The sequence below is a fragment of the Streptopelia decaocto genome (assembly GCF_964273445.1).
Source record: "Streptopelia decaocto genome assembly, chromosome: 5".
NCBI classification, from domain to species: Eukaryota; Metazoa; Chordata; class Aves; order Columbiformes; family Columbidae; genus Streptopelia; species Streptopelia decaocto.
In genome coordinates, this window is record NC_138659.1 from 54,045,969 (window position 1) to 54,070,863 (window position 24,895).

Consider the following 24,895-nt stretch of genomic DNA (forward strand, 5'->3'; position numbering starts at 1 on the left):
GAAGTTCACTTCACAACCTGCCAAAGAGAAACAGCTTCTAACACAAATATACCTCCATGTAACAGTATCTAGGACTGCAAGAAAGGGTTGCCAGAACTGGAGAGGGAGAGAGAACTCCATTACTGTCATCCAATTTTGTATGATAATGTATCAAAACAGGCAGAGACTTCTGAACAGGGAGTAAATTTAATAACTCAGAGCTGAAGTTATCAGGATGGCTTTAACACATTTCAGAGAAGGTCAACTGTAATGATATTTCCTCCAGCTCTAACTCAGTTAGAATTTAACCACATATGAGTTAGTATTCCTCTGTCTTGAATCTATAAAACTGATGTCTGCTGGAAACCCCCTAACTCAGTTAATGTTAACAGAATTTATTTCACATTCCATTATTTGTTATTCCTCGTAATTGTCCACATGCCACACAGGAATACGGCAGTGCTAATTGCATTTGTGTTCAGGCTTTAACAGCTAAATATATATTAGCAAATCAATCTGAATTTATGTGTAACACAATCACAGTCCCAATGGATGTAGACAATAAATTCATTTGGTTACATTATGTTTTAATACAGTTATCATTTGTCAAAATTAGACACTGAAGTTGCATTTATTTTCATATTAGTTTGGACACCATACTCAACTTGTCCACAAATATTGTTAAATTTTACTGTTTCAAATCAAAGCTATAAACTTCGTCACATTTTTGGTTTCTTAAAGTGACATGGTTCTTTTGTCACACAAACAGCTGCCGTATTATGCTGAAAGGTGAATTCAGTTCACACTTGGCAGAGAAGGTAGAATGAAACTTTAAATCAGTACTTACAACACTACTGCTTTTCAGTTTGATGCTTATGTTCTAAAACAAAATAAAGCACACTGATTCCCCTGCTTCATTACTTATGGATCAGACCCTCTATAAACACAATAGAGGGTATAAGTAGTTCTAATTTCTTCCTCCAAACATTCATAAGACTCTCCTTTCCATCATCTGAAATCTCTTTTTCCATGACACTGGTCTATGCAAGAGATGACAAAATTAAGGACAGCAAAGTTTCAAGCTTGGAAACTTAACCTGAATCAAGCTGTTCATCTTATTCCTACTTTGCCTATTACAATCTTACTCCTTTACCTCTCCTCACATCCTCCCTCCACATCTCCTCCATTTTCATTCACATTTGTTTCTCCCTTCTCCATCAAATTACATAGAACTGTTCATACAACTGTGTCTCTTTCTCTGTCCTGCATTACTGTTTAAGTCTTCAAAATACTTCACAATCTGATACTGAGTGAAAGTATTGACCACACACACATTGCTAAAAATCAAAGCACCCAGTTTACCAGAATCAAAAACTGTCCCACAGCTCTTTTTTATTCTTCACTTAGCTTATTGAAAAAAAAGCCACAGTGCTTGGGGTGACATTAAAAGCAATTTGTCGCAAGCCAAGCTGTTTCCAGGAAAACAAGAGCCAGTAGGGAAGCTACATTCATTACCTTCAGCAGATCTAGTTTCAGATGTAGTTCCCCTTGTGTAGAAGAACAGAGGGCCCCAATAATAATGCTCATATATTCTTCATAGTTGAGGACTGATAGCTGCTCCAAGATGCTGAGAGTAGCACTCCTGTAACATTCATCATCCAAAAATATCTTGATATATGGCACCATCCCATAGTCCTTCAGAACAACTAGGGGCAAATACAGTATCATATGTTACTTAAAATATCCTTTACTTGTAGTTTTCACAGGTACATTTTTAGTGTTGGTATGAAGTGTCATATTTCTACAGATACAGCAGGAGGCAAGAAGAAGAGCTGGTTGCGCTAAAGACAAAAAAAAATAAACCATTGTAGACTCATAGAATGATTTCAGTTGGAAGGGCCTTAAAGGTCATCTAGTTCCAAACCCCTGCCATGGGCAGGAACACCTTCCACTAGAACAGGTTACTCAAAGCCCCTTACAACCTGGCCTTTGACACCTGCAGCTAAGGGGCAGCTTTTCTGAGAAATCTGTTGAAGTGCCTTACCACCCTCACAGTGAAGAAGTTCATCCCTATATACAATCTAAATCTACCCTCTTTACACTAAAAACTGTTGCCTCTCGCCCTGTCACTACAAACCCTGGTAAAAAGTCTCTCCCTGTCTTTTCTTATAAGCCTCCTTGGGGCTTGTACCTCTTGGACATTCAGTCATTGACTGTAAGTCTTTGGATGTGGCCATCCAGTTAATCCTTTATCTAGCTAACAGTGTATCTAACAAACCTGTATCTCTCCAATTTAGCAGCAAGAATGTTGTGGGGGACCACATCAAAGGCCCTACAAAACTCCAGATAGATGGCATCTGTAGGTCTTCACTTGTCCACTGATGCAGTTACTCCATCACAATAGGCCACTAGACTGGGCAGGCACAATTTGCCCTTGGTGAAGCCATGTTGGCTGTCTTTAATGACCCCCCTATCTTCCATATATTTTGACACATCTTCCAGGAGGATTTGTTCCATGATCTTAATGGGCAGGAAAGTGAGGCTGAGTGGTCAGTAGTTCCTAGGTTCCTCCTTTTTACCCTTCTTAAAAATGTTTGTGACGTTTCCCTTTTTCTAGTCACTGGGAACTTTGCCTGACTGCCATGACTTTTCAAATAGGATTGAGAGTGGCTTGGCAACTACATCAGCCAGTTCCCTCAGAACACTAGAATGCACCTCATGGAGTTCCTGGGGCTTGTGTATGTTCAGGTTCCTCAGATGGTTCCGAACCTGATCTTCACTTACAATAGGAGGGACTTCATTCCCCCAGTCCCTTGTCTTGAGATTCGGAGGCTTGAGAGATGTGGAAAGAGAGATTACCACTGAAAACTGAAGTAAAAGAATGAAAAAAAATTAAGGGCACAAGAACAACTAGGGATAAAATGACTGGATGACCATGGTTTCTAATCATCACAGAAGACAGCTTCCCAATAGAATAATAAATGAAAAGGAAAAGATGCCTTATTTGTCTTCAACTTAAACATCTCTTTAGTTTTTGAAAGGGACTGTTTGATAGTTTGTAACAATATGTTTGCACTGTGTAAGATGATGCGAACATGATGATTCTAGGAATCAAGAGTGAATTAAGTGAATGGATTCCCATACTAAGAAGCGTTCACTTCTGTATTACTATATTCCACAGAATTCCCCACACATACAACACTTAGGTATGCCAATACTAAATGTAGGAGTGTTACTCAGCCTATGTCTGACCCTATCAAATGTCAAATAGTAGATTCCATGGAAGAAAATCTAGATGAACAAACAATACACAAAACATATACACAGTTTTTGTGTTCCGCAAGGTAAGTTTGTGTTTTCTGTGTAAACGCCTCGGGTATAACCATATGGATGAGGGAAACAGGGTCACTACTGGGATAAGGCTCATTATACAGCATGATAATATCTTTGCCATATTTCTTACTGCTGTAACACTGCTATACCCACACTTCTAGCTTTTGTCCTCCACTTCTCACTAAAACACAAAAGTCAGAATATTTGTTGGTACTCCGTAAGCAGCATCGTGGCCTCCTACCACCAAATATCATTAAGGTAATGCAGTCATGCCATTTCTTACCAGTGTTCCTCACAGAACCCACTGTAAGGGCAGCTACCATCTTCAGCATCACAGCATTTAATTCCTTCTCAGTGCCTTCTTCCAGACCAGGCAGATGTGTTCCAGCTGTCAGTATATTAAAAGTCATAATACAATTTATGTAAGACATGGTCAATTGTAACTAAAATATATTAAACTAAAAAGGAAAAACAGTTCTTCAGTGAATTCTAGTTTTCTCTTAAATACTACTTACAGGCTACTTAACCCTAAAATGAGCAGCAAAATACAGACATGGAATTGTCTGGTCATCAGGGTCTAAGTCTGAGATTGGGAAACACAGGTCTGACTCTACAGTCTGCAGCTCAGATCTCCTGCATAACCATAGACAATACTGGTAGTAGTGGTGTTTCCACTTCTGAACAGGTAGAGTTACCTGTTTAGTGATACCTGGTAGAAACACACACAAATAAAAGAACGTCACAGATTATGAGCTACCAAGTGATAAAATATAGCAACAGGGTTTACATAAGTACCTAAACTAAAAGTGAAGAGCAGAAACCTCTGCATGTTCAAAGGCAAACATTTCCAGGATCAGTGTAAGGTAGGTTATTTTAGATCTAAAAGTCTTGAAGTTTGCAAGCTAAATTTCTCAAAACCAAAAGAAAGAAATAGTGATCACTTCATACTGTGTCTTTCTACCTGTCCCTCTTTATCTGTACTTTTAAATTTACAAATTATGTAGCCATTCAATCACTATAAAATTTACATCACCAAGTGATCTAAAATGTGAAATTAATGCAAAGACAGAAGAAAGGCCCTATGCACCAGCTCATAAACAGAAGGTATGTTTTCAAGAACCTTCATATTTATCTTAACAATCCCTGTCTAAGTACTCTTGCACAAAATTCTAGTTCTCTGGTATCAAGAACGTAAATCTAAGTGTCCTTACAGGTAATACATGCCTGCACCCTGGAACTTCTGTTGCAATTCATATTCTTTCTCTTCCTTGGAACAAATATGTATAAACAAACTGTGCTTGCTGCATCAGAAGTTATAGCTAGTATTTTGTGTCCCTCCTCCTTTACTAAATTACTATTGCACTGAAATTTAAAGGCATTTGCCAATTCATACAGTACAGAAAATATTATCGTGCACTTTTTCCTTCTTTAAAATCGTAGTTGTAAACTTTAAAATATGTGAGTCTGTCCCTTTAACTCAGGTGTACCCCATAGTTGCCACACCAGGATTTTTACATTTATGTTTTCATAATAGGAGATAACTATATCAGATGACAATGGATGTTAGTAATTACAGGTAGTATACAGCCAAAATTCAAGAAACTGCTTTCTATCACCAGTCCTCAAGATTAAGTGTTATTCTCACAGGAATTAAACACTGAAAAACTCTTCCTCTACTCTCAAGTTGGCATCTTATAGAAGCCCAAATTGAGACCTGTTTAAAAGTGTGGGCTGAATGGTACCCTCCAGAATAACTCATTTCAGTACACTGGTGACAAATAGCTTAGAACTGTTAATGCTAGTGAACAATAAACCAGGAAGATTTCAGAGAGGACCCAGCTTAGTATGTCATAAACTTAGGTCAGCTGTCTTGCAGAGAATATCTAGCTACTCAGTATATAAAATGTATAAACTGGCTGTAGAAAGAGATTTATTCATTCCTATCAACCTGCCTGCTTCAACAGTCATTGTGAATGACATTAAATTGTACCTGATTTCCTCAGGATCTTGGCTTGTTTCCTCAGAAGTGCCAGCAGTAGCCCTAAGAGCCCAGAGTCACGGAATATGTCACTGAATAACAGGTCCTTCTTGGTCATGCTGAGAAGACACCGGAGAGCTGTTAGGGTGCAGAATGGCACTATGTTTTCCTTTATCAAATACTGAACCTTCTTCAAAATTTCATGGGGGACATAGGACAGGTCTAGCACTATGGACTCCACCAGTCTGAAGAACTGGACTTGGACTGGGTGTGGTTTGAAATGGATTATGTCCATAAACTGGTTGATAGGTTGTAGTGTCCATTCTAGAAGAAAGAAGTTCACTGTGTTCCAGGCCCATATGGTACCAATAGCTGCCAAGATTCTTCCACATAGATGCTGATCATTGCTTTTCTGGAAAATGGACTGCAACACCTGAAAAGCCTGGAGGTTTTTCACTGTCATTCCTGTGGGATAAAACCAAGTGAGATCATTTTCACATCAATGCTATTTAAGACTGTAAACACCACAACTATAACGTTAAATTATGCCTCAGAGTGGAAATAGGAGTCACAGACATGAGAGGTGTGATTGGGAGGCATGGTCTCAACCTTGGATCAGACCCTACAGCTGACATGGTCAGTTCAGTTTCATGTAGATAGCATTCAGGCTCCTGCAGCATTAAGCACATAGGTAAGAGACGCCATCTCATACTCCTGCTTCCATCTTAAGACACGTAATGAATAGAGCTTCAGTTTTGCAAGACCCAACTACACAGCCATAAATATACTCATACTGTACCAGAAGACCGTGTACATTCAAAATCAAAGTGTGGTAATTGCGGGTGTACAATATTGCCAGAAACTTTCAGTTCAGTTTTTCCACAGGTTGTAAGGCAAGTCAGCATGTCCAAGATCTCATCCAGATAGGAACCTCCTTCATTTTGCTGCAGCCCCTCACATCTAGGAACAAAACATGGAGTAGTCATATGTTCATGCCTTAGTAATACAAACAGTTTGAGTATATTACCAGGTACCGAGGACACAAGGACTACCCATTTTACTCCCTGCTCCTCCCCAGTCTGTTTTACTGTCTTTATGTCTTATTTCTGTGACTTGTTTAACCATCTTCCAAACAGTGACTCCACAGCATGACAGCGCATTTTGAACAAGAACAAAATGCACAAACTGAAGAAGAAAACTGAAGTGACACTGTAACAGTCTTCTGAAGAAACTGAAGATAAATGTTGGAGGAATTTTGTCCAGTTATGTGTACTTTAAATAAAAAACAAAAAGGAAATTCTTTCTAAAATAATGTCTGATTTGGGGAGTAAAAATGTAGATTTTGTGAGAGATCAAAAAATTAAAACAGACATTTCACATTAATATGTAGGCATATGGTTGGCAAGGCAATGGACTTGCTAACTGAGATAAAGAACAGAAAAATCTCAGCCATTAGGAAGGGAAAGATGTTGTATTTCCTCAGCTTTGTGAATCAGAAATGAAGATGGCATGTCTCTCCTATTTAAGGAAACAGTTTGAACTGTAACTCCAGTATTGCCATAGTTTAGACCGAAGGGAGATTGTCAAAGGACAGAAAGCTGATTATCATGTTGTCCTATTCTGTACTGAGAGGTCAATTCTTAAGGAAAACTCTAGCATCTGGGTATGGGTTAGCAGCAGAGCAATAGACTGATACTAGAACTTAGGAAAATCTCAGAAGAAAACAAAACAACTATGGTCTGGTTTAATCTAAACAAGAAAAAGAAAAGGGCCAGAGCAAATGTTAGTATCCATTTGGATGGAAAAGAATGCAATTGGCAAGATTCTTTTTATCTGAAAAAGAAATTCTAAACATCAGAGAAGAGGAAATCTGTTCACGCAAAATGTTCAGGAAAGAAGTTCTCTGTCTATCCCTTTCTGCCAGTATATGCTGGGAAGGGAGACTCATCTGAAGCCCTGAGCACCTGCATGCCATTTCTGTCTCTCCAGCGTAGTTGCATCAGCTAAAAAGGATGAGGCCATCATAGGCCTTACTGATAAAGATCAGGTGTTTCTGCTCCATATGGATAGAATTTCATCAGAAATATACATCTTGACACAGCTTATTTGTAAGGGAAAGCTAGGCAATCTATGGTGACTAAAGAAAACACTGCCAGAAAAAGACAAAACATTTTCCAATTGTAGACTAATAACTTTGTGCCATCCAAAAATCAAAAGAAATAATACTCGCCTACAGATATCTTTGGATTCATGACTCAAAATACAATCTTCTATATCCAGCTTAGAAAATACTCACCCCGCAACGTCCTGTGGTCTAACATACTAGGCAGGGACCATAGTTCTTACGAGTGTTAGAGAAGTACAAGAAAAAGCAAAACCAGAATGGAAACAACAATAGATTAAGATGACCTGGAAATGCTTTCTTCATGTGATATTAAAGAAAATGAGAACAAAGCTCCTAAGTGTTTCTGAGGAAGTGGTATAATGTACTGTTTCAACATAGCAAACTCAGAGCCTGGTTAGACAATGCAAGCAGACAAGAAGAGTAAAAGATTCTATTTGTACTTTTGATTGGAATAACTTGTGGGGATTTGTCCTGATATGTTCATATTCATCTCAGTTCTGAAGAACATAATCTTTTTATAGAAAAAATTGGGTGGTTTTGTTTTGTTTGGGGTTTTTTGCTTTTTTTGTGTTTGTGGGTTTTTTTTGTTTGTTTGTGGGGTTTGTTTGTTTGTTTGTTTGGGTGGTTTCTGCACAGCAAGGAGATCATCTTTCCCTGCCTTACTGACTGCATTCCTGGAACAAGAGTTTACCTTAACTGAGACAAATGTTTCTGACCCACATTCCCCTCTAATACTAACTGATGAAGAACCTTTGTCTTGTGTACAATAAGTCCCTATTCCACCTTGGGACTAACTTCTACTGTTAATTTCCTTTATGGTTTCAGCAGAAGTTGTTATGTATTGCTTCCCCTTCCTAAAACAGCAATGGAAGACCAAAATTTTGAGTTTTATTACTAGCTTTTTTATCCATGCAGGATTACCTACATCATTCATATATTAAGAGAGATGACCATGCGTGCTGAAATTTTACCATCCTCTAGAAGACCATTAAAAATGTCTCTACTTACTGGAGTAAAATTTTTAGCAGGAGTTGGTAGCCATCATTATTTTCAAACTCCATCAATAAAGCTGATGATATGGGATAGGAATCTTTCACAAAGCACAAGACAATACTAGCAGCTTCACACACGTCACAAGCAGGTAGGGTATCAGCCAGTTTAAAGAGATTCTGAACAGCTATTTTAATGCAGTCCACAGCTGTGTAAAAAAAAAAAAAAAAAAAAAAAAAGCAGGTATTTAGGAACTGACTGTCCAAAAAAAGTTCAAAGTTACTAACAAAGACAGAACAAGAAGTTTGAAGAGTTATTTCTTAGTAAAACAGGAATCAGTTAACTCTTATTCTAGAAAGAAAAGATAAGGATATATAACCATCACACTCAGACATCACACTCAGAGGGTACCTGAAGAACATTTCTGGTTTTAAAGTACACATGCATTTCTTTGTTTATCCCCAGAAACTGATTCAGTCTCAGGAGTATAAACTTCCTACCTACCCACCCACCAAAATTCACATAGAGTGAAACCAGCTGTCTGAGTACAAGGTAAGCAGAGGCTAACATATTTGTCTTGTACTAAGTCAATCACATATTCTGCGCAGAGTTCACAGATCAATTCTTCGCTCAATGAGGCATATGTGATAGGATATACATATCATACTCCAAGTAAGGAAGCCTAGTTTTCCTATCTAATCTGATGGCCAGTCCTTCCAGGACAGCTTCAAAATGTCTAAACAGCTCAGTACTCTTAGACCTACTATTCCTCAGTCTTTCAATCTCACCCACAAAGCCAAATTTTTATTAAAAAAATAAAAATAACTATATACAGTTACTCTATGACAAGGAATACTGACAGTAAAGTGTGGATTATAGACCTATTTTTTTCCTTCTAAGAAATTGAGACTCATGGCCTTTACACTTCTTAATAATTTTTTTAAAGTGTTTTAAGTCTAATAAAACCAAGGAAGAAATCAGGATGTAACTCAAGAAATCAGGATGTAACTCAAGAAATCAGGATGTTGTCCCAAAAGATACTGTTCCTCTGACAGTGCCCTCAATCTTATATTTAGAATGTGCATAAGGCTTAGGCTCACACATGGAGTCATACAACTTAAAAAAACCCCAACACAGCACATCTTGTCCTTTCCTACATTAGCATGGTCAAGCAGGATTGGATCTTGTCTGTGATTTTGTGTGTGTGTGTGTAAAAAAACTTCAGTTTTCAAATGGAAATCAGTACTAAATAAAGCTTCTGTCTAGAAAGCCAACAGCCCATGCCTTGCAGCTGACTGACTACTACATGATGTAGAGATCAAAATCCACCTTGGAGAGACTCTTGAAAATTCATTCTCAGTGGATCTATGAGAAAAGAAGAAGCCAAATTACTGAACCAAACCTTGTAGGTACACAATGCTGTTTTTTGTCTGAGCCTTTGAAATTGTTCGCAGCACACGGCCTGTAGGTACTTTCCATGAGCGGCTACACTGGTCCCAGAGGGTAGCAGTTGCTATAATTAATGACTGAAGCTTATCAGCTGCCAGAAGTTCCTCTACACCTTGTTCCTCTCTGTACATGTTAAGCATTATCTGAAAAGCAAACAAACATCAGCTACAATAAATACCTCTACAAATATTTGGGACAAGAAGAAAAATCCATTGGGAGGGGGATTATAGTTTGATACTAATGCTAGGAGAAAGGATGCAGTGAGATGAACAAGTAAAACTACCACTAGGATATTCTCAATTCATTTTTTTCCCACTTAAAGTCATGTTTTTTGTTTAACACAAAAATAAGAGATAGAGTGGTATAATCTCAGATTGTTTTATAACACTCCTGATGCTTGCTCAAAGGTTGTCAGTCCAAATTTACTTATTTTTTTGGCAGTTTGAATCAATTACTGGCTAAAAGCCTAAAGGAACCTCTGAGGACTCAGAGCAAATGAACTCCCAGGGGTGCATCTCACCTTAACAAGCATTTCCTGAGTTTGACTGTCATCTTCACTTGTCTCTCCATCATCACTGGTATTCTCCAGAGGAAAAGTAAAGAAAAGGTACAGGCACTGCATCAGAGCAGCTGGAAGGCCGGATCCAATGATGTTCCATGTAGTCCTCTAAGTAAGGAAAACAAAAATCAGCCCCTCCAGAAGCCGACCAAAGTTCCCTTGTGTTTCTACACACTGACTGTAGTCATAGCAGATGGAAAAGCTACTTGAGCATTTTATCCTTACAAGTGCTCTAGGGCACACAAGCATGGCAATCATATAGTGTGGCTGTCCAAATCCACTTGGCAGAAGCAAACACACTGACCATGTGCTGCAATAGCTGTTTCCAGGACTTCCTACTCCAGCTGAACAGAGGTACTTACTATGTCTTGCATAAGGAGACCTGCAGTCAATAAAGCACATAACCTGCAAACTAACTGGCTCCTAAAACAGCAGTAAGTCCAGGGGCAGACAATGCCCCCTTTATCATTAGTTCACAGGACACCCTGCAGCTACAGAGGCCTGATATGTGGAAAGCATGAATTCTCCATTTCTTCCTTGACCCAGCGTGGCAGCAATTTAGTTATAATGCCTTTGCAACATACTGAATAACTGCAGACACACTTCTAATTATACCTTTTATAAATGCAAGAGACAGCTTGTCCATAATATTTCTCAACTTAGTTTCTTCGCATCTTCACTACAGCTGTGTACAATTTACAGAGAAGTCCCAGTGTTTGTGTTTGCCACACAATAATCAAAACAAAAATCAGCAGCAAATTAAACACGAGACTAAGTTTTGTGATATGAAGTTTTGTGAGTGTGTATGTTATGAAAAATAGCAATGTCTTAAATTTGTGAAAAACACAAATCTTATCAGGAACTTCATGCTGTGACTAAGTACATATAATTTTATAGAGTTCCCTATGACACAGAATATGTCCACTAGAAGCTGACAGCAAGATTTTATTTTCATGTATCTGAATAAGGATGAGACAAAATCTTTAGCTCAGTGACAGGGATAAACATGCCCCTGATGCCCATTAGCAGGCTGTCCTGCTGATGCCAGGAGGCATTCAGCATGGCTGCACAGGTAGAGTTTGTGAAAGACTTTGAAATGCTTCAGAATGAGAGGTTATCAGGATGGAAAATCCAGCCACTGTATTACCAGACAGACAGATCTTTACTAGTCATCTTTTCAATATGTAAGCTGGAATGACAAATAACAGTTGAAGAACAGTCATATACAATGAAAAAAACAAAAAAAACACAACAACAAAAAAGACAGAGGAACACTAGAAAAAAAAACAACAGTTGTCTGATGATCAACACAAAAAGGGTATCTGAAAGCACAGAGTGCCTACTTCTCTCTTTAATAAAAGCATGGACTATAAACCTGACAGTATATCCTCTATCTGACTGTATACTTGGGGCATGCTGAAACACAAAGCATTGCAGATAATGCAAGCATTATGAGACTTAGGTGTTTAATTGTTTGGGTGGCTACACAGCTTCTCTGATAGAAAAAGGAAAAAACAAAGCAAAAAACAGTCACGCACACAAAGGCAAGGCAAAACCCCCCTTTGTATTCATTTATCTTACCAAGTCAGTCTGTGAGAGCAGATACACTGATTTCAGGAGCAAACGGCCATCTTCCGCTTCCCCTTTCTGTTGTAGCAGTTGCTCCAAAGCCAGACGAGCTTCCTCTGTTACCACAAAAAAACATTAAATTTTAATTCCTTAATGAAAGCCAAAAATGCTGCATTGATACTTTCTTAACAAGTCTGACAAATTTAACAAAAAAAATCCACTGAAGTGAATAGAAAGATATAAAAGGATTTTGATCCACCATCAGGCTCAGGTCAGTTCACATAAACTGTGTTTCAAACCAACAAGCTTCACTGGGAATACCAGCACAGTTCATAAAGTCTGTCAGGTGTCCAGTGCTAAGAATGTATAACAGCCACCAGGAAAGCCACGTGTGTCTAACAGTATTTTTGTCATTAAAGAAAGCTCCTCGGAAAAGTGTGTAGACTACTCTTTACTGCACAGCTGCCATATTATACATTTCCAGCTACAAAAGTTCCAAAACCACGATCAGCACAGCATACAAGGCCAGATCTTCAGTGCAATCATCCAAAACCAGTGCTGGCTCATGCCTACTAAAAAGATCTGGCACTTAGCATTTTCCTATTGCCCCTCTGTGTACTTCACAGCTGAGGACAGCTGAATGACAGCACATTCTCAGAATAAGTGGATCCAGTGGATATGGTATGGGATCATTACCTGCAGGTTTGCCATTGAGGTTCCTCTTAATTTCCTTTGTCAGAAGCTTGGAAACCTCACTGGCTAACAGCTGAATGTTGGGAAATACCATTACTCCAGCAGACTGTTCCCAGGTCTGAAAACCAAGCATAACTGTTAAGTCTTTCTGATACATAATGTCTTTGGTATGTTGAGAAGTACTAATACATATAAAAAACCCAAGCATAAAGCTAAAATTCCCCTGCAAAATTCCCTCCCCAGCCAGCGTAGTCCATTTGCCAGACAGGCATGAGCCTGACACTACAGATGCAGAACACAACCTGGAACTACCTTTTGAATCATGTAATGCATCTACATAGAGAGCATTTAAATTATTTTCTCCATGGAATACAATCAAAACAATGTAAATGTTGGTCATAGCCACCATGTCACTAACTGGTTGTATCAAAAAGCATGCTAGCCCCTTTCGAAATACAACATGAGTACCCTCTATTGTGAAGAGGTTACAGCTACGGTAGTCCAAGAATTCTTCAGTAAAAGTATATCCTTCTCCAAAAACTGGTCTCCCCAAACCTAAAGCCGGTCATAAACAAAACCTGAGTTTTCAATGGAATACATTTTTTTAAATTGTATTTTCTCTATCTAGCAAGTCATTGCACAGTCTCAGCTACTTAAAGACTTAAATGGGATTGGAACTGCTGCTCTCACAGAGCATTTGCAACAGATTTGCCATAAATAAACCATGGTAATACAGATAAAGGAGTACTGCTGCCAGGTAGCAGTATACTGGCCAAGATTCACCTGAAACTGAACTATTCTTTCAAGTCAGTAAATTTCAAAAAATCACAGAACAAATAAACAAGCAAAATCCTTTGTGTTTTTTTTTGGTGTTTTTGTCTGTTTGTTTGTTTTTGTTTAAAGTTGCTGCCTTACAATTCTACTTTATTTTGGGAAGAAAATAAGGCTCATAAAATCAGCATTTCTTGCTGGGCAGAAATAATTTTTGTTGCAAATTAGGGGAAGAAAAGGAAACACAGGGAAAGGAGCTAAAAAAACAGCAATAGTCTAGCCCAAAAGGCACTGGATGTGATTTTGCAGCAATATTAGTTGCCTAACCCATCTGCCTGTGAGGTTAAGATGTAGGTTGCCAGGCCTGGAGTGATAACCCCACTTGGCTAGGAATTTACATTACAAGCCAGCTTACCTCACAAGTACAGATTGGCACTAATAATGGAAAAGATGCACTTCTGAAATGCTGAGATGACAGTACATGTTTACCGTCCCTAATGAAAAAGTATAGTCCTAAATGCATAGCTAGCCAAGGAAAATAAATTTATAGGCACGTTTACAAACAATTTATAAGTTTCTGAATTACTTGATCAAGAACAGACAAACAATTCAAAGCAAAACTGACAAGAACAACAGCAAGACTTGATGGTTCACTGCTCTGAGTTGACAAACAGATCCCCTCTCAAATGTTTCTTAGCCTTCACTTTGCTAGACTAATAATATCATACCCAACTGGCCTCCAAGAATCTGGTGCCATTACTTTTATATAGAACATCCAATGCTACATACAACGTATTAGCAACACTACAATATTCACCTCTAAATACCAAGCGGAGACACCTCTGTCCCCAGCAACATTGAAATTTTCTTGACAAAAGTCTTCTCCCTCTAAAAGCTCAGTAAAATCAGGCTGTAAGGCCAGAAGATAAAAGAAAGGTAACAAAAATAATAAGACATCTGTCCTCCTCAAATGATTTAGAGCAGATACCCTATAATACTCTCTGTCGAGAAATCAGTGCAACTCTGTGAAAGATCTCCTACAAACAGTATTTCCTTCCTTACCATTGCTTCCCATTAGTTGTTCTCTGTTTGCTGGTGGCAGCTTGTGGATAAGCTATTTCTTTTCCCACCAAGTGCCAGTCATCTGTCAGCAGTCAAGCATGAACCTACTTTTTACTGCATTTTATTGCATTGTGCTCTGGAACTGTACCCAAATCTTTTTTTGGGGGGGCTACAAAAGAGCGAAATGCAATCACACAGTGTGCCTAGCAATTAATTTTCAGTCAACATATGGATTTTGACCAAAAAAGATTTTCAGGGACCCTCAATTGCAGGAGCAAGATCCACCAGTTTCTCGACTGAGAGAAGACCTGTAAACAGAAGCAAGCTGGGCAAACACAATTACAAGAAAGACACAGCCACTTATGAATCTACAATATTTGTCATTGCGCTATACCCTTTTTCAGAAGAAGGCAGTGATAGATTTCTGCCCCTGTCTTAAAGAGCAACACGCTCTGAACACTTCAGAAAGGCCTTATTTTACTCACTCTTCTGCTAACCGAAAGAGCAGGATAAATTTTAGAAGTTCAGATCATACACAGCAGAGAGCAGTAATGAAAGGTTCATAGCAATGCTACCATTATGCAAAAATTTAGCTAGTCCATCTCACTATAGACCAGGGCACTAATGTTCTGATTTTATTTTATAGGTGATCTTCCTGTGGGTCAGATACCAGCCTCTAGAATACGTTCTCCATTAAGAACAGACCTGATCAGTTCCGTATTTATCTTTCAGCCAATAAAAGTTCTATATCTGAAAGAATATCAACGTGGATTCCAGGATGTCTGCCTTCAAGAGAAACTCAAATTATATGGTATCAATGTAATCTGGTTTTCTTTCTTCCTCTTAAGCCAGTTCCTACATGTTTAAGGTTCTGCCACAAGTTTCCTGTATCTGCTGTTGCCATCTGTCCTTCCTATTCCATGCTTCATGGAGAGATGTTAGCTCAAAAGCAAGCCATGTAATAGAACATTCCGTTACTTTCTGAGGCACCGGGAGGAAAGATACAGGGGGCACATTAAAATGATTCGCAGCTTAGGCCTGAATCACAAGCAGATGGCTACAATTTTCCTCCCACTTCAAGGAGCACCGACGAGCAATGAGCCCCCACACCCCAGGTGGCTCCTGCTTAGTGCCCTCTCCCTCCAGGCAATTAAGAGCTAAAGCACTCCAAGACAAAAAGACATAGACACACTGGCATGTGTGCGATCAAACAAGGAAAGGAAAAGAAAGAGAGAAAAAACTCCTCCAAGGAGGGAGAGGACTTAATCAGAAGTCCTCTGTTAAACAGGAGGAAGTGAGGTAGCTTCTGTAAGAACTTCATAACATGCACACCTTAAACTGAGATGTGTTTTCCCAAGCCAGCCCAGGGACTTAGCACAAAGCAGAAGGCTGGTACGTGAAGGAAGTAAAAGTCATATGGGGAAGTACATGATGACTCAGAGCCAAAGGGCCAGATCCTCCACAATCTGGTCCTAAATCAATGATGCAAGGTCAATATGCTCTAGCTACACATTTGAACTTAAATGCCTACAAAGCACTGCAAAATTCTACTTATACACCTAATAAAAGGGAAGAGAAGAATCTCTCTTATAGCACATAATCAGTGTTAAGCTAATCAGAAATTCACGTCTCCATTCTGACCATATTCCTTAGCCAAAATATCCTTCAGGAATTTAAAATCCTGTCTTATGAGCATTACCACAATTCAGAAAATCAGTTTCTGCAACCCTAAAGTATGCAAAGTTCAGCGGTACAGAAGATAGCCAGATGATGGGTGCACATCTGCAAAACATTGCCAGTCCCTTAGCAATACTCAGCTTGCCTCCTGGGGGATAGTTGTCCTTTGACCCACTGGTACTAAAGTTTATTTCTCATGTGTCATGAGAAATAAGTATTTTTCTGCTTTGCTGTCCAGTTTTTAATTCCTAAGACTTCTAGATTTTATAGCTTTCATGACCTTTGTTCAGTAATAACTTCCTCAGTCCTTTGAAAGTTTTGCTCCAAAAAAAATCTTCACATGGAAGGCATTCTTGCTATTCATACTTAGTTAACTATCAGCAAGTCTAAAGTTTTTCTGTATAATCTCATCTCAGCAAGACTTGTTTACTTCATGTTCACTATATGATGTTCAGAAACTAGAGCTGCAACAGAACTCAGAAACCTTGAAATCTGGGAATTTCAATTTCATTGTAAATTTGAGGAAGGAAAACCTCAGCAGAACCTCACAAAAAAGCCTGCAACGCATTGCTTATAAGAGTGGGAGGGAGCAGTTTGGAGAGACTATCTTCCACAGCAAAGTCTGCCTTTGTTGGGATGAATTTATAGCCTCAAAGCATTAAGGACATATGTTTTCCATGGAGCTTCAAGAGGAAGGAAAACAGAAGGCCTGAAAACAGCTCTAGAAAAAGCAGAATACATGGCTCTTGCTCTAGGCAAAAGGGCTGTATCTTGCTGCTGTGCTGTGTCAGAAAAAGAACAGTGCAGTTTTCAGCAAGCCATTTACAAAGCAGATCCATAGAATAAGGAGGTGCTCCTCTACAGAAAACTGTCAGATTATCCATCCTGATCTGACTTTGAAGAGTGTTCTATGAAGGCTAAGGAAAGAATGCCGTCCCTTTGCAAAGTCAGAATTTTTATGAGCTGATAAAGCGGTGGCGAGCTCCCAAGAGAACCAAGCCTGACCCAGCACATGTTGTGCCATATGGAGAGAGAGATTCATTTCCAGTGACGGGCACATACACGGAGCAACAGCTCTTCTGCTCAAATATAGCCTTTGGTTCAGGAGGGACACTCTTCTATGCAAACAAATCCAAAAGCTGTGAGGAAGTGGTGAAAAGTGAAAGCTTTATTCAGTAATCATAAAATATCTGTAGGGCTATTTAGATTAAATGAGAAGGATGCTTCTGAGACTCCAGGATATACGCTCACTGACCTTTCATTTTGTCTGCACTGCCTTGGACCAGGGCAAGCTTGTACTCAAACGTAGCAAACTTTTCAGCATAGGTATCACCAGATCCTACCCATAACTCAATTGTTTGCATCACACTGACACCAACGACTCACTTACTTCAGTGCTGTTAACTGACACCAGCATCCACAGCAATTTCAAAGTCTTCCTCTGCACGAGGGCTTAGAACCTTCACAGGTTTATGCTCCTCCCAGCTGAATGAAATGGTTATGACTATCTGGAAGTTATTCCTGCTTTACTGTCATGAACACCAATGATTTCGTAGCCTTGAGCACAGTGATTTCCCTGCATACGCAGTTCAAAATGTACCTCTCTCTACAGAGTATCACTTCTTATGTCCCACGATGCTGTCATATAAACAGAGCCATCATGTCATTAACTCTTTTTTCTTAACTACCCACTGACCTTTTAGAAAACCAGCCCAGCAAAGTAGGTAGGGATCTGAGTTTGGTCACTCAAGAACACTGAAAACTCACAAGTACAGATGGTTGAAATACACCATCATTAAAATATAGTTTTAATTGTTTTGTATTTTCTTTCTGAAAGACTTATATGATGAAAGAGTGTAAAAACACAAATTCCATACCCATAAGTACTCAATGTAATTTGAGAGAAAACAATTCTTCTGTACTACAACATGGCCACAGCACATTTAAGGATAGGTCAGGTTTTCTGCTCCTCTCAGTATGTGCTCTGCAATTCTGTCTCTGTTTGGCTCACTCAAAAGAGTTCCCTGTACGTTTTGCACACTCTAGCAAACAAAGCCAACCCTTAGGGCTCACATTCATTACAGAGCTCTTCCAGTTTCACCTTTCAATGTAGCCATCTCAGAAACAATTGGCTGATGGAAGCTCTAGGGCCTGGGGCAAGGCAGCTTGGTAAGTAAAATGTTACAGTTCTCAGCTGTGTCCCTCACCCACAATATGACCTTCCTCTCCTTGTGCCACAGTTTCTCTGTCTATAACACAACTCTTCTCTCAAGCACTAAAATTATACATTAACACTGTCATAATCCAAAAATTCCATCTTAAGACTGTATCCCTGCATTTCCTCTATCTGGTTCCATGCCACAACCACATTTTCCCAGACTGAAAACGTGCTCAGCGCCCCACTAAGTAACAAAATAGATGAGATAAACATGAAGTGACCTTTTCACAGTTCACTTTGAAACATGCCTGTCTCATCAACATATCCCTTGACATAAAAAATAGAATTCAGCCACTTATTAAACAGTGCTCCACCATATACTTTTCTCATGCTAATCTAGCAGGTTAGATAGATGAAATGAGGGCAAACAACTGTTTCCCCAGGCTCCCAGTGGAATAAAAGTAATTATCACCTAGACAAAGGGATCATGCTCCAATTAACTCCACTGGCAGTTAGTGTGATCACAGAACAGATAGAGCAACAGAAACTCAAATTTACATACTTGGCATCTGCACTAAAAGCAACAAGAAGAACAAACCTTTAAGAAGAGGGGAAGAAAGTCCAGCAACCTTCTCTGTTGCTCCTCTGGAATGAGAAATGGAGCCATCTGCTCATACTCTACAAACTGTCTGCCCAGAGTCTCCCACTGGAGAGCAGGCCTCTGAGGTGGCTTGTCCTTGCTGTCTGCAGGTTGTTTGGTCACTTCTGCTTTGTCTCCATCATCAGGGCTTTGCTCTTGCTGCCCTGCTTTGCCAGGTGAATCCTCCAGCTGCCATGCAAGTTCAGCTGCTTCCTCCATGCTGAAATGAGACCTGAAGTTGAAGAAACTCTGTTATTTACAATTAGTACAATTTCTTACCAGTCAACTTTCCGATGAAACAACATACTGACAGTTTTAATTATTGGAGTTGGGGAGTATAGGAGTACAGAAATGCTGGCAGTCACTGAGTCTTTTCCAATTCTGATGGCAAAACATTCTGCTCCTGGACAAGAGCATTACTACCTTGCAATTACATGATCAAGTTCTCTCCCATGAGACGTGTGTGCATGTGCTACACAACTCATCTGGGCTTTGGAAGGACAAACTGGTTAACCATGCAGGAAATCTGGATTCCAGCCCCAGCTTTGCTACTGAGGTAGATCTTCTCTCTGTACTTAGGTCATCCCAATTGTAAAACAAGTTGTAACTATTACTCATTCAGACCTGCAACAGAAGAGTACTACACAAGAACCAGTTCACACATTTCATTGAGTATGGATGCTAAATTAAGCTGCACATCTCTGATGCATTCTCCACATAGAGCAGGGTTGAAACACGGGATGGAATAAGAGCTGCGTGGAAAAGGACTCCCCACACGGGTGCACTGACCCAAACAGGCAGCAGCATTCAACTCTTCTGTATTGTAGATGTACAGCTCTGTACAAGAGGTAGGTATTTTCACGACAACATTACCTGTTTTGCTGATCCTGTAAACTGAAATGGATATGCCTCAATTAAGCAGTAAGGTGCTTCTAGCAGCCTCATTTCCATCAAATTGAATGTACAATGGACCTGTCTTGCACTATAGGTAGAGAAATCCTTCTCATCTCAACCCCAAGTCCTTGCATCTACTTTTCAGCCCTGTTTTCATCCATAGTCTTCTGGGAGGTCACTGTCACAGTCCTGAATCCACAGCAACCCTACTCCTTTACCACAGCCTTCTGTGAGCTCACGCTGCTACCCAGAACCTACACAATGACAACACACCAGTGGAAATCAGGCTTCTCCAGTTCCCATCAAAATCAGCCACATGCTTATTGGTGTCTAAGACATCATCTGACTACTCAAAATATGATATACATAAATTTTCATGGTGTGGGCAGGCAGCTGGGGATTTGTCACCAAGATGAATATAGCTCATCACTTTACTTACCAAATATATTGTCTTTTTTAAGATCCTAGAAGAATCTTTAACACATCATTACACCCCGTCAAAGAAAAACACCAATGTACCTCTATTTCTAGAAAATAGGTTCCTCCTCTACAGCATTTCTTTGATTGCCATTCTAGCTTGTTGATAAAAATGCCAAAAAGCAAATGTAACTGAAAAACTGAGTCAAATCTCCCTCACTATCAATACGCATACTCCTTAAAATAAATTTTAAAGAACTTATTACGAGCCTGGTTTAGAAACCATGAGCCAATACTGATACTAGGTTTGGGATTCTCTTCCTTTGTCATCCGTCAGTTACGCAGCTTGCTTATTGCTTGCATCCTGCCCACTCCAAGCCAGATGAACCAGTTTCACTTCCACACTCATGCAGTAGCTCCATACTGCAGAGATTAAGTGGATGACATTATCCTGTTACTGTTCGCCACACCACCTGCAGCAAGCTGAAGTTCGCAGCAGACACCTAAGCTTGGATGTAAATATTGATCCTTTGCACCACAGCACAAGGTAACATTCTATCACAGCTCATACTCTGTTCTTCACTAGGAAATTAAGGACTATGAAATTTGATCAGTCTCCAGGGATGTCAGTCTGGAACTTCCTGCCTCAACAACATTTTGTGTTTCACTGCTGTTGTTTTCCGTAATTTTCTGTGTTAAGACAACACAGCCCTGTGAGCAGAAAAAGTGTGACGACTGTCTGCACAGAGTAAACAGGAAGACTCTGTTCCTCATGACTGTGTGGGAGTTACATTTGTCATATGCTACACTTAACCCTTGTATGGGATTTCAGCCCACTTGAGTCATTGTGAAGCTGTACAGCGTGTTGAGAAAGCCTGGGTACTGTTCTAGGGGTTTCACAGAGCATACTTTGGAGTTACTTTTTCAAAGAGGCTGCTCTTACATCCCAAATGGCAGCATTCTTCTTCCTAAGGGAAATCTCTCACCTTGGAAGCTGCTCTGCGGACCCTAAATCAATGCTAAGTAACAAGTATCTCACTCCCAGTGCCTACATTCACCTTGGCCATTTCTACAGAGAATCCCAAAATCCTTTACAGATGGTGCAACTGCGGCAGAGAGAGGTGAAATTAAATGCTTACGCTGCATCAGAAGGTCGGTGACTGACCGATCAATGGCGGTGCTTAAACTGCACTGCACTGAATGGCACTGCAACGTGTTGAACAATTTTCTCTCTTTCTATTCATAATTTACTTACTAGTACATTCTTTCCGGTGGCACAGCTAAGGCAAGCAGGGCTGGTCGCTCAAAAAAGTATCACTCTGTGAATCTATGTAATGAAAGAATACTTTCTCTCTCCACAGAAACTGTTAAAACCAGATACGCACACACAACTTTATTAATGAAGTAGGTCTTGTAACATACTATGCAAGACATTTGAGTGTACATGGAAATCTTTAATCTCTAGAAGTACATGTAAGCAAAATGAGGATTATGTTTTGTCTCCTTATTTACTCCAGCTATCTAGACTAGAAGAGGTATATTAGACTAGATGTCATTCCTCTGGTATTAGTCCGTTGTCTCCCCTTGCACTATCAGTGTTAAATATCCCTTCTCCTAATAGACATTTCTTGTGTCTACAATTTCATTCTGACTTCTAAATCCTTTGTGTTTTCTGTTCCTCTTGGAGGATAATTATTCTTCTAGATCAATCACAATATGACAGGATTCAGCATTTAAGTATCTTTAATATTAAGGATAGCTTAGATATTTTGAAAAGGTCTTACATGTTTGCTCTCTTCTACATCCCACCATTTGTCCTGATTCTCAGTGTAAATTAACAGCTTGTTTCAGTTTTGATAAGTTATATTTATAACAACTATACAAAAAGTAAAGTCTAAATAATAAAGATTTTTAAAGACATGAAATTGAAAATGTATCAAATAAACCTGATGCTGTCATTCAGAAAGTAGTGTCAGGTAACGAAGAGGAAGTGGAATTATTCATGTATTTTCCCTTTTGCTATAAATGAGGTTTGTTTGAATTCACACTGAAATGTGGCTATGCCTTTTCAGACTGATAAAACAAAAGGGAAGAAAGTTCTGACCAGAGCTGGAAGAAGGACAAGAAAATGTTGATACTAAAAGTTTACTGGCTGAACAAGCATGACTTTTTAAATGACATTTTAATTATATTTATCTGGGATTAACTCCCCCAGCAGTCCAAAGAATGATCCCATACAGCTACAAAATCCCAACTTGCACGAAGATCAAGAAGTTTACTTATATATTTAAGATAATTTGTTACCAGAGAAGAGTCTCATGGCAAGATAGTTGACCAAAACATAAGCAAGTATTACATCAAATTTCTGAGTTTGGTCCACTTTTGATGGCAAGTATCTGCAAAATAGTCAGATATTAGAGAGTACATGGAAATCTTTAATCTCCAAAAGTACATGAAAACAAAATTAGGATGACAATTTGCCTCCTATTTACTCCAGCTGTCCAGAAGACAAGCAACATATTAGACTAAATAGCAGACTCCTACTACTAGGACTACTGGCTTTAAATATTCCTTCTCCTAGTAGCCTTTTCTTGACTATCTAAATGCAGGATTCTGATGACTATCAGAAACACACGGCCCACAGTACACCAAAAATCCATGGTGTGGTACTTCTTTATACCCCATTTTCTTCCTTGTCATCAAAGATAAATGTGTTCATTAAAGAGTCATGCCAGTCAATCATTTTAAATGCTAAAAACAGGGATTCCATTACTTCCCTGGGAAATCTGTTTGATGCTAGAACAGGCATAAGCAGTAGAAGGTATCACTTGTTTCTTTTATGAAACATCTTATCTCACAAATTCTAGTTCTCTCCCAGTTCAATCATAAACTCCCTCTTTGTGGCTGACACTGCTCTGTGCTCATAGGAAATGACAGTATCTCAGAAGGAACACTGTGCCAGATACTGTCCATCTACCACTCTCTTAGTTCTGTCCCTCCTAATCACCTCAGTTCTTCCTCCCTGAGATCCCTCTGCTTTCTTAAATTATCTACACCCATCAGTTCTATGTCTAGGGATCATACTTGACGTATTTCATGAGGTAAAGCTAAAAACACCACCAAAAATATTTATACTTTGATGTCACTCTATTTATCTTCTCCAATACAAGAACTGCAATGAATTAAAACAAGTTGCAAAATTCAACATCCTACCCATCCTGCTAGGTCCATTTAATTGTAAATTCTATGGGGAAGGTATTCTCTCTTCCTAAGCACTTCATACAGAAGGAGCTTAGTCTGGCTAGTGCCTTGAAATACAAATAGCTGACAAAATACAAATAACAGAGGGGTTTTATACACTTGTCAGCTTAGAGAAGGTTAAATACTGTTTGAAGAACCAGTCCCATTTCAGTAGGACATGGCTCCTGCTTTTTTCAATATAAATATAAATATCATTTCAGCTTGTTTCAAGAGGGTATGACACTATTACTAACAAAGGAGTTGCATTCACTGACACTAGGACTTCATTTGTTCAAACATATTTTTACTTTTTGAGTACATCTAAGCTGGACAAAGCATTTCTGTGGTATAACCTCAGAAATTATTAATTCAGTTTTAAACCCTTAACTGTATTTCTCTTTTTGTTTGAGGCAAACCAAAGTAGCTATAAAACTAACTTAGGTTCTCCCTCATGTACCCACTCTTCATTGGATTCTATTCTAAAAAGTAACTTCTAAATATCTAATTAGGAACAGTTTCTACTCTGACTTGCCTATATCCCTACTGCAGCCAAAAGAGAAGCAGAGATGCTGGGTATACTCACTTTTGAGATGTGGACCTCCTGAAAGTGAAGTAATGCCCTCATCTCAAGAGCAAACAGAATGCTTTTGGTCAGTGATGGACAATACAGTTGTAACAAACTCAAAGAAACAAGACCAGGGCAATTCTCATAATCTCAAAGCAACAGGTCATTAGATAAGGGTATGCAGTTAAACCAAATCTAACAAATCTCCCCTCACAGCAACAGCAGATATACCCCTTAGAACTGCAATCCTATTGTCATCTCTATATTAAAGGATACAGCAAACCACTGATCCTTTTTCTTCCTTGCACTGGACTTTAGAGTGAACTTCTACTGAAGCCTTCGCTATTTGAAAATGATCCTACCACAACAAATCAGTTGCATGTAATAGTGCAGTTTCCTTCAACAGTTAACAGTCTGTTCCTCTTGTTTTCTCAGCAAATCTCTTGACATACCTGGGCTCCTAGATTCAGCAGGTCCTTTTGCAGTCAATAGCCACACCCAGAGATGGTGCACATTACTGCTTCTGTCCTGCAAGGCATCTTGGTGTACACAGCAGCACCCACTCTGCTCTTTAAACTTTCCACTGTGAACCGCCTGATTAGCTGCTGCACTTATTTCCTGAGGAAAGCAGAAGTGAAGAGCAAATGAACCACATGGTAAGGACCTGCCAAGCTCCCAGAGCAACTTAGAACAATTTAGCTAATGCACAAATCTGGCAGGCATGGCATGCTTCTCCCTTGGTCAAGAGTAACCAGGTATTTCTCTCCACACCATATTCACAAAGAAGAGGGGTGTG

At 39.3% G+C, this 24,895-nt stretch overlaps 1 protein-coding gene across 3 annotated transcripts in view; it reads right to left on the minus strand.

Moving 5' to 3' along the window:
* The window catches only part of WDFY4 (WDFY family member 4), a 140,498-nt gene extending 115,836 nt beyond the window's left edge, over positions 1–24,662 (minus strand). The window contains exons 1-11 of one of the 3 annotated variants that reach the window (XM_082054359.1): positions 24,552–24,662; positions 18,942–19,215; positions 12,679–12,793; positions 11,995–12,098; positions 10,375–10,521; positions 9,808–9,997; positions 8,424–8,613; positions 6,090–6,250; positions 5,303–5,755; positions 3,596–3,700; positions 1,495–1,685 (exon numbers count right to left, since the gene is read on the minus strand). In XM_082054359.1, coding sequence (XP_081910485.1) covers positions 1,495–1,685; positions 3,596–3,700; positions 5,303–5,755; positions 6,090–6,250; positions 8,424–8,613; positions 9,808–9,997; positions 10,375–10,521; positions 11,995–12,098; positions 12,679–12,793; positions 18,942–19,202 — 1,917 coding nt within the window. In that variant the 5' untranslated portion in view covers positions 19,203–19,215; positions 24,552–24,662. Of the gene's footprint in view, positions 1–1,494; positions 1,686–3,595; positions 3,701–5,302; positions 5,756–6,089; positions 6,251–8,423; positions 8,614–9,807; positions 9,998–10,374; positions 10,522–11,994; positions 12,099–12,678; positions 12,794–18,941; positions 19,216–24,551 lie in introns of those variants that run through there. The other 2 variants (XM_082054360.1, XM_082054361.1) reach the window with 2 other exon arrangements.
* Between the last annotated feature and the right edge of the window lie 233 nt (positions 24,663–24,895).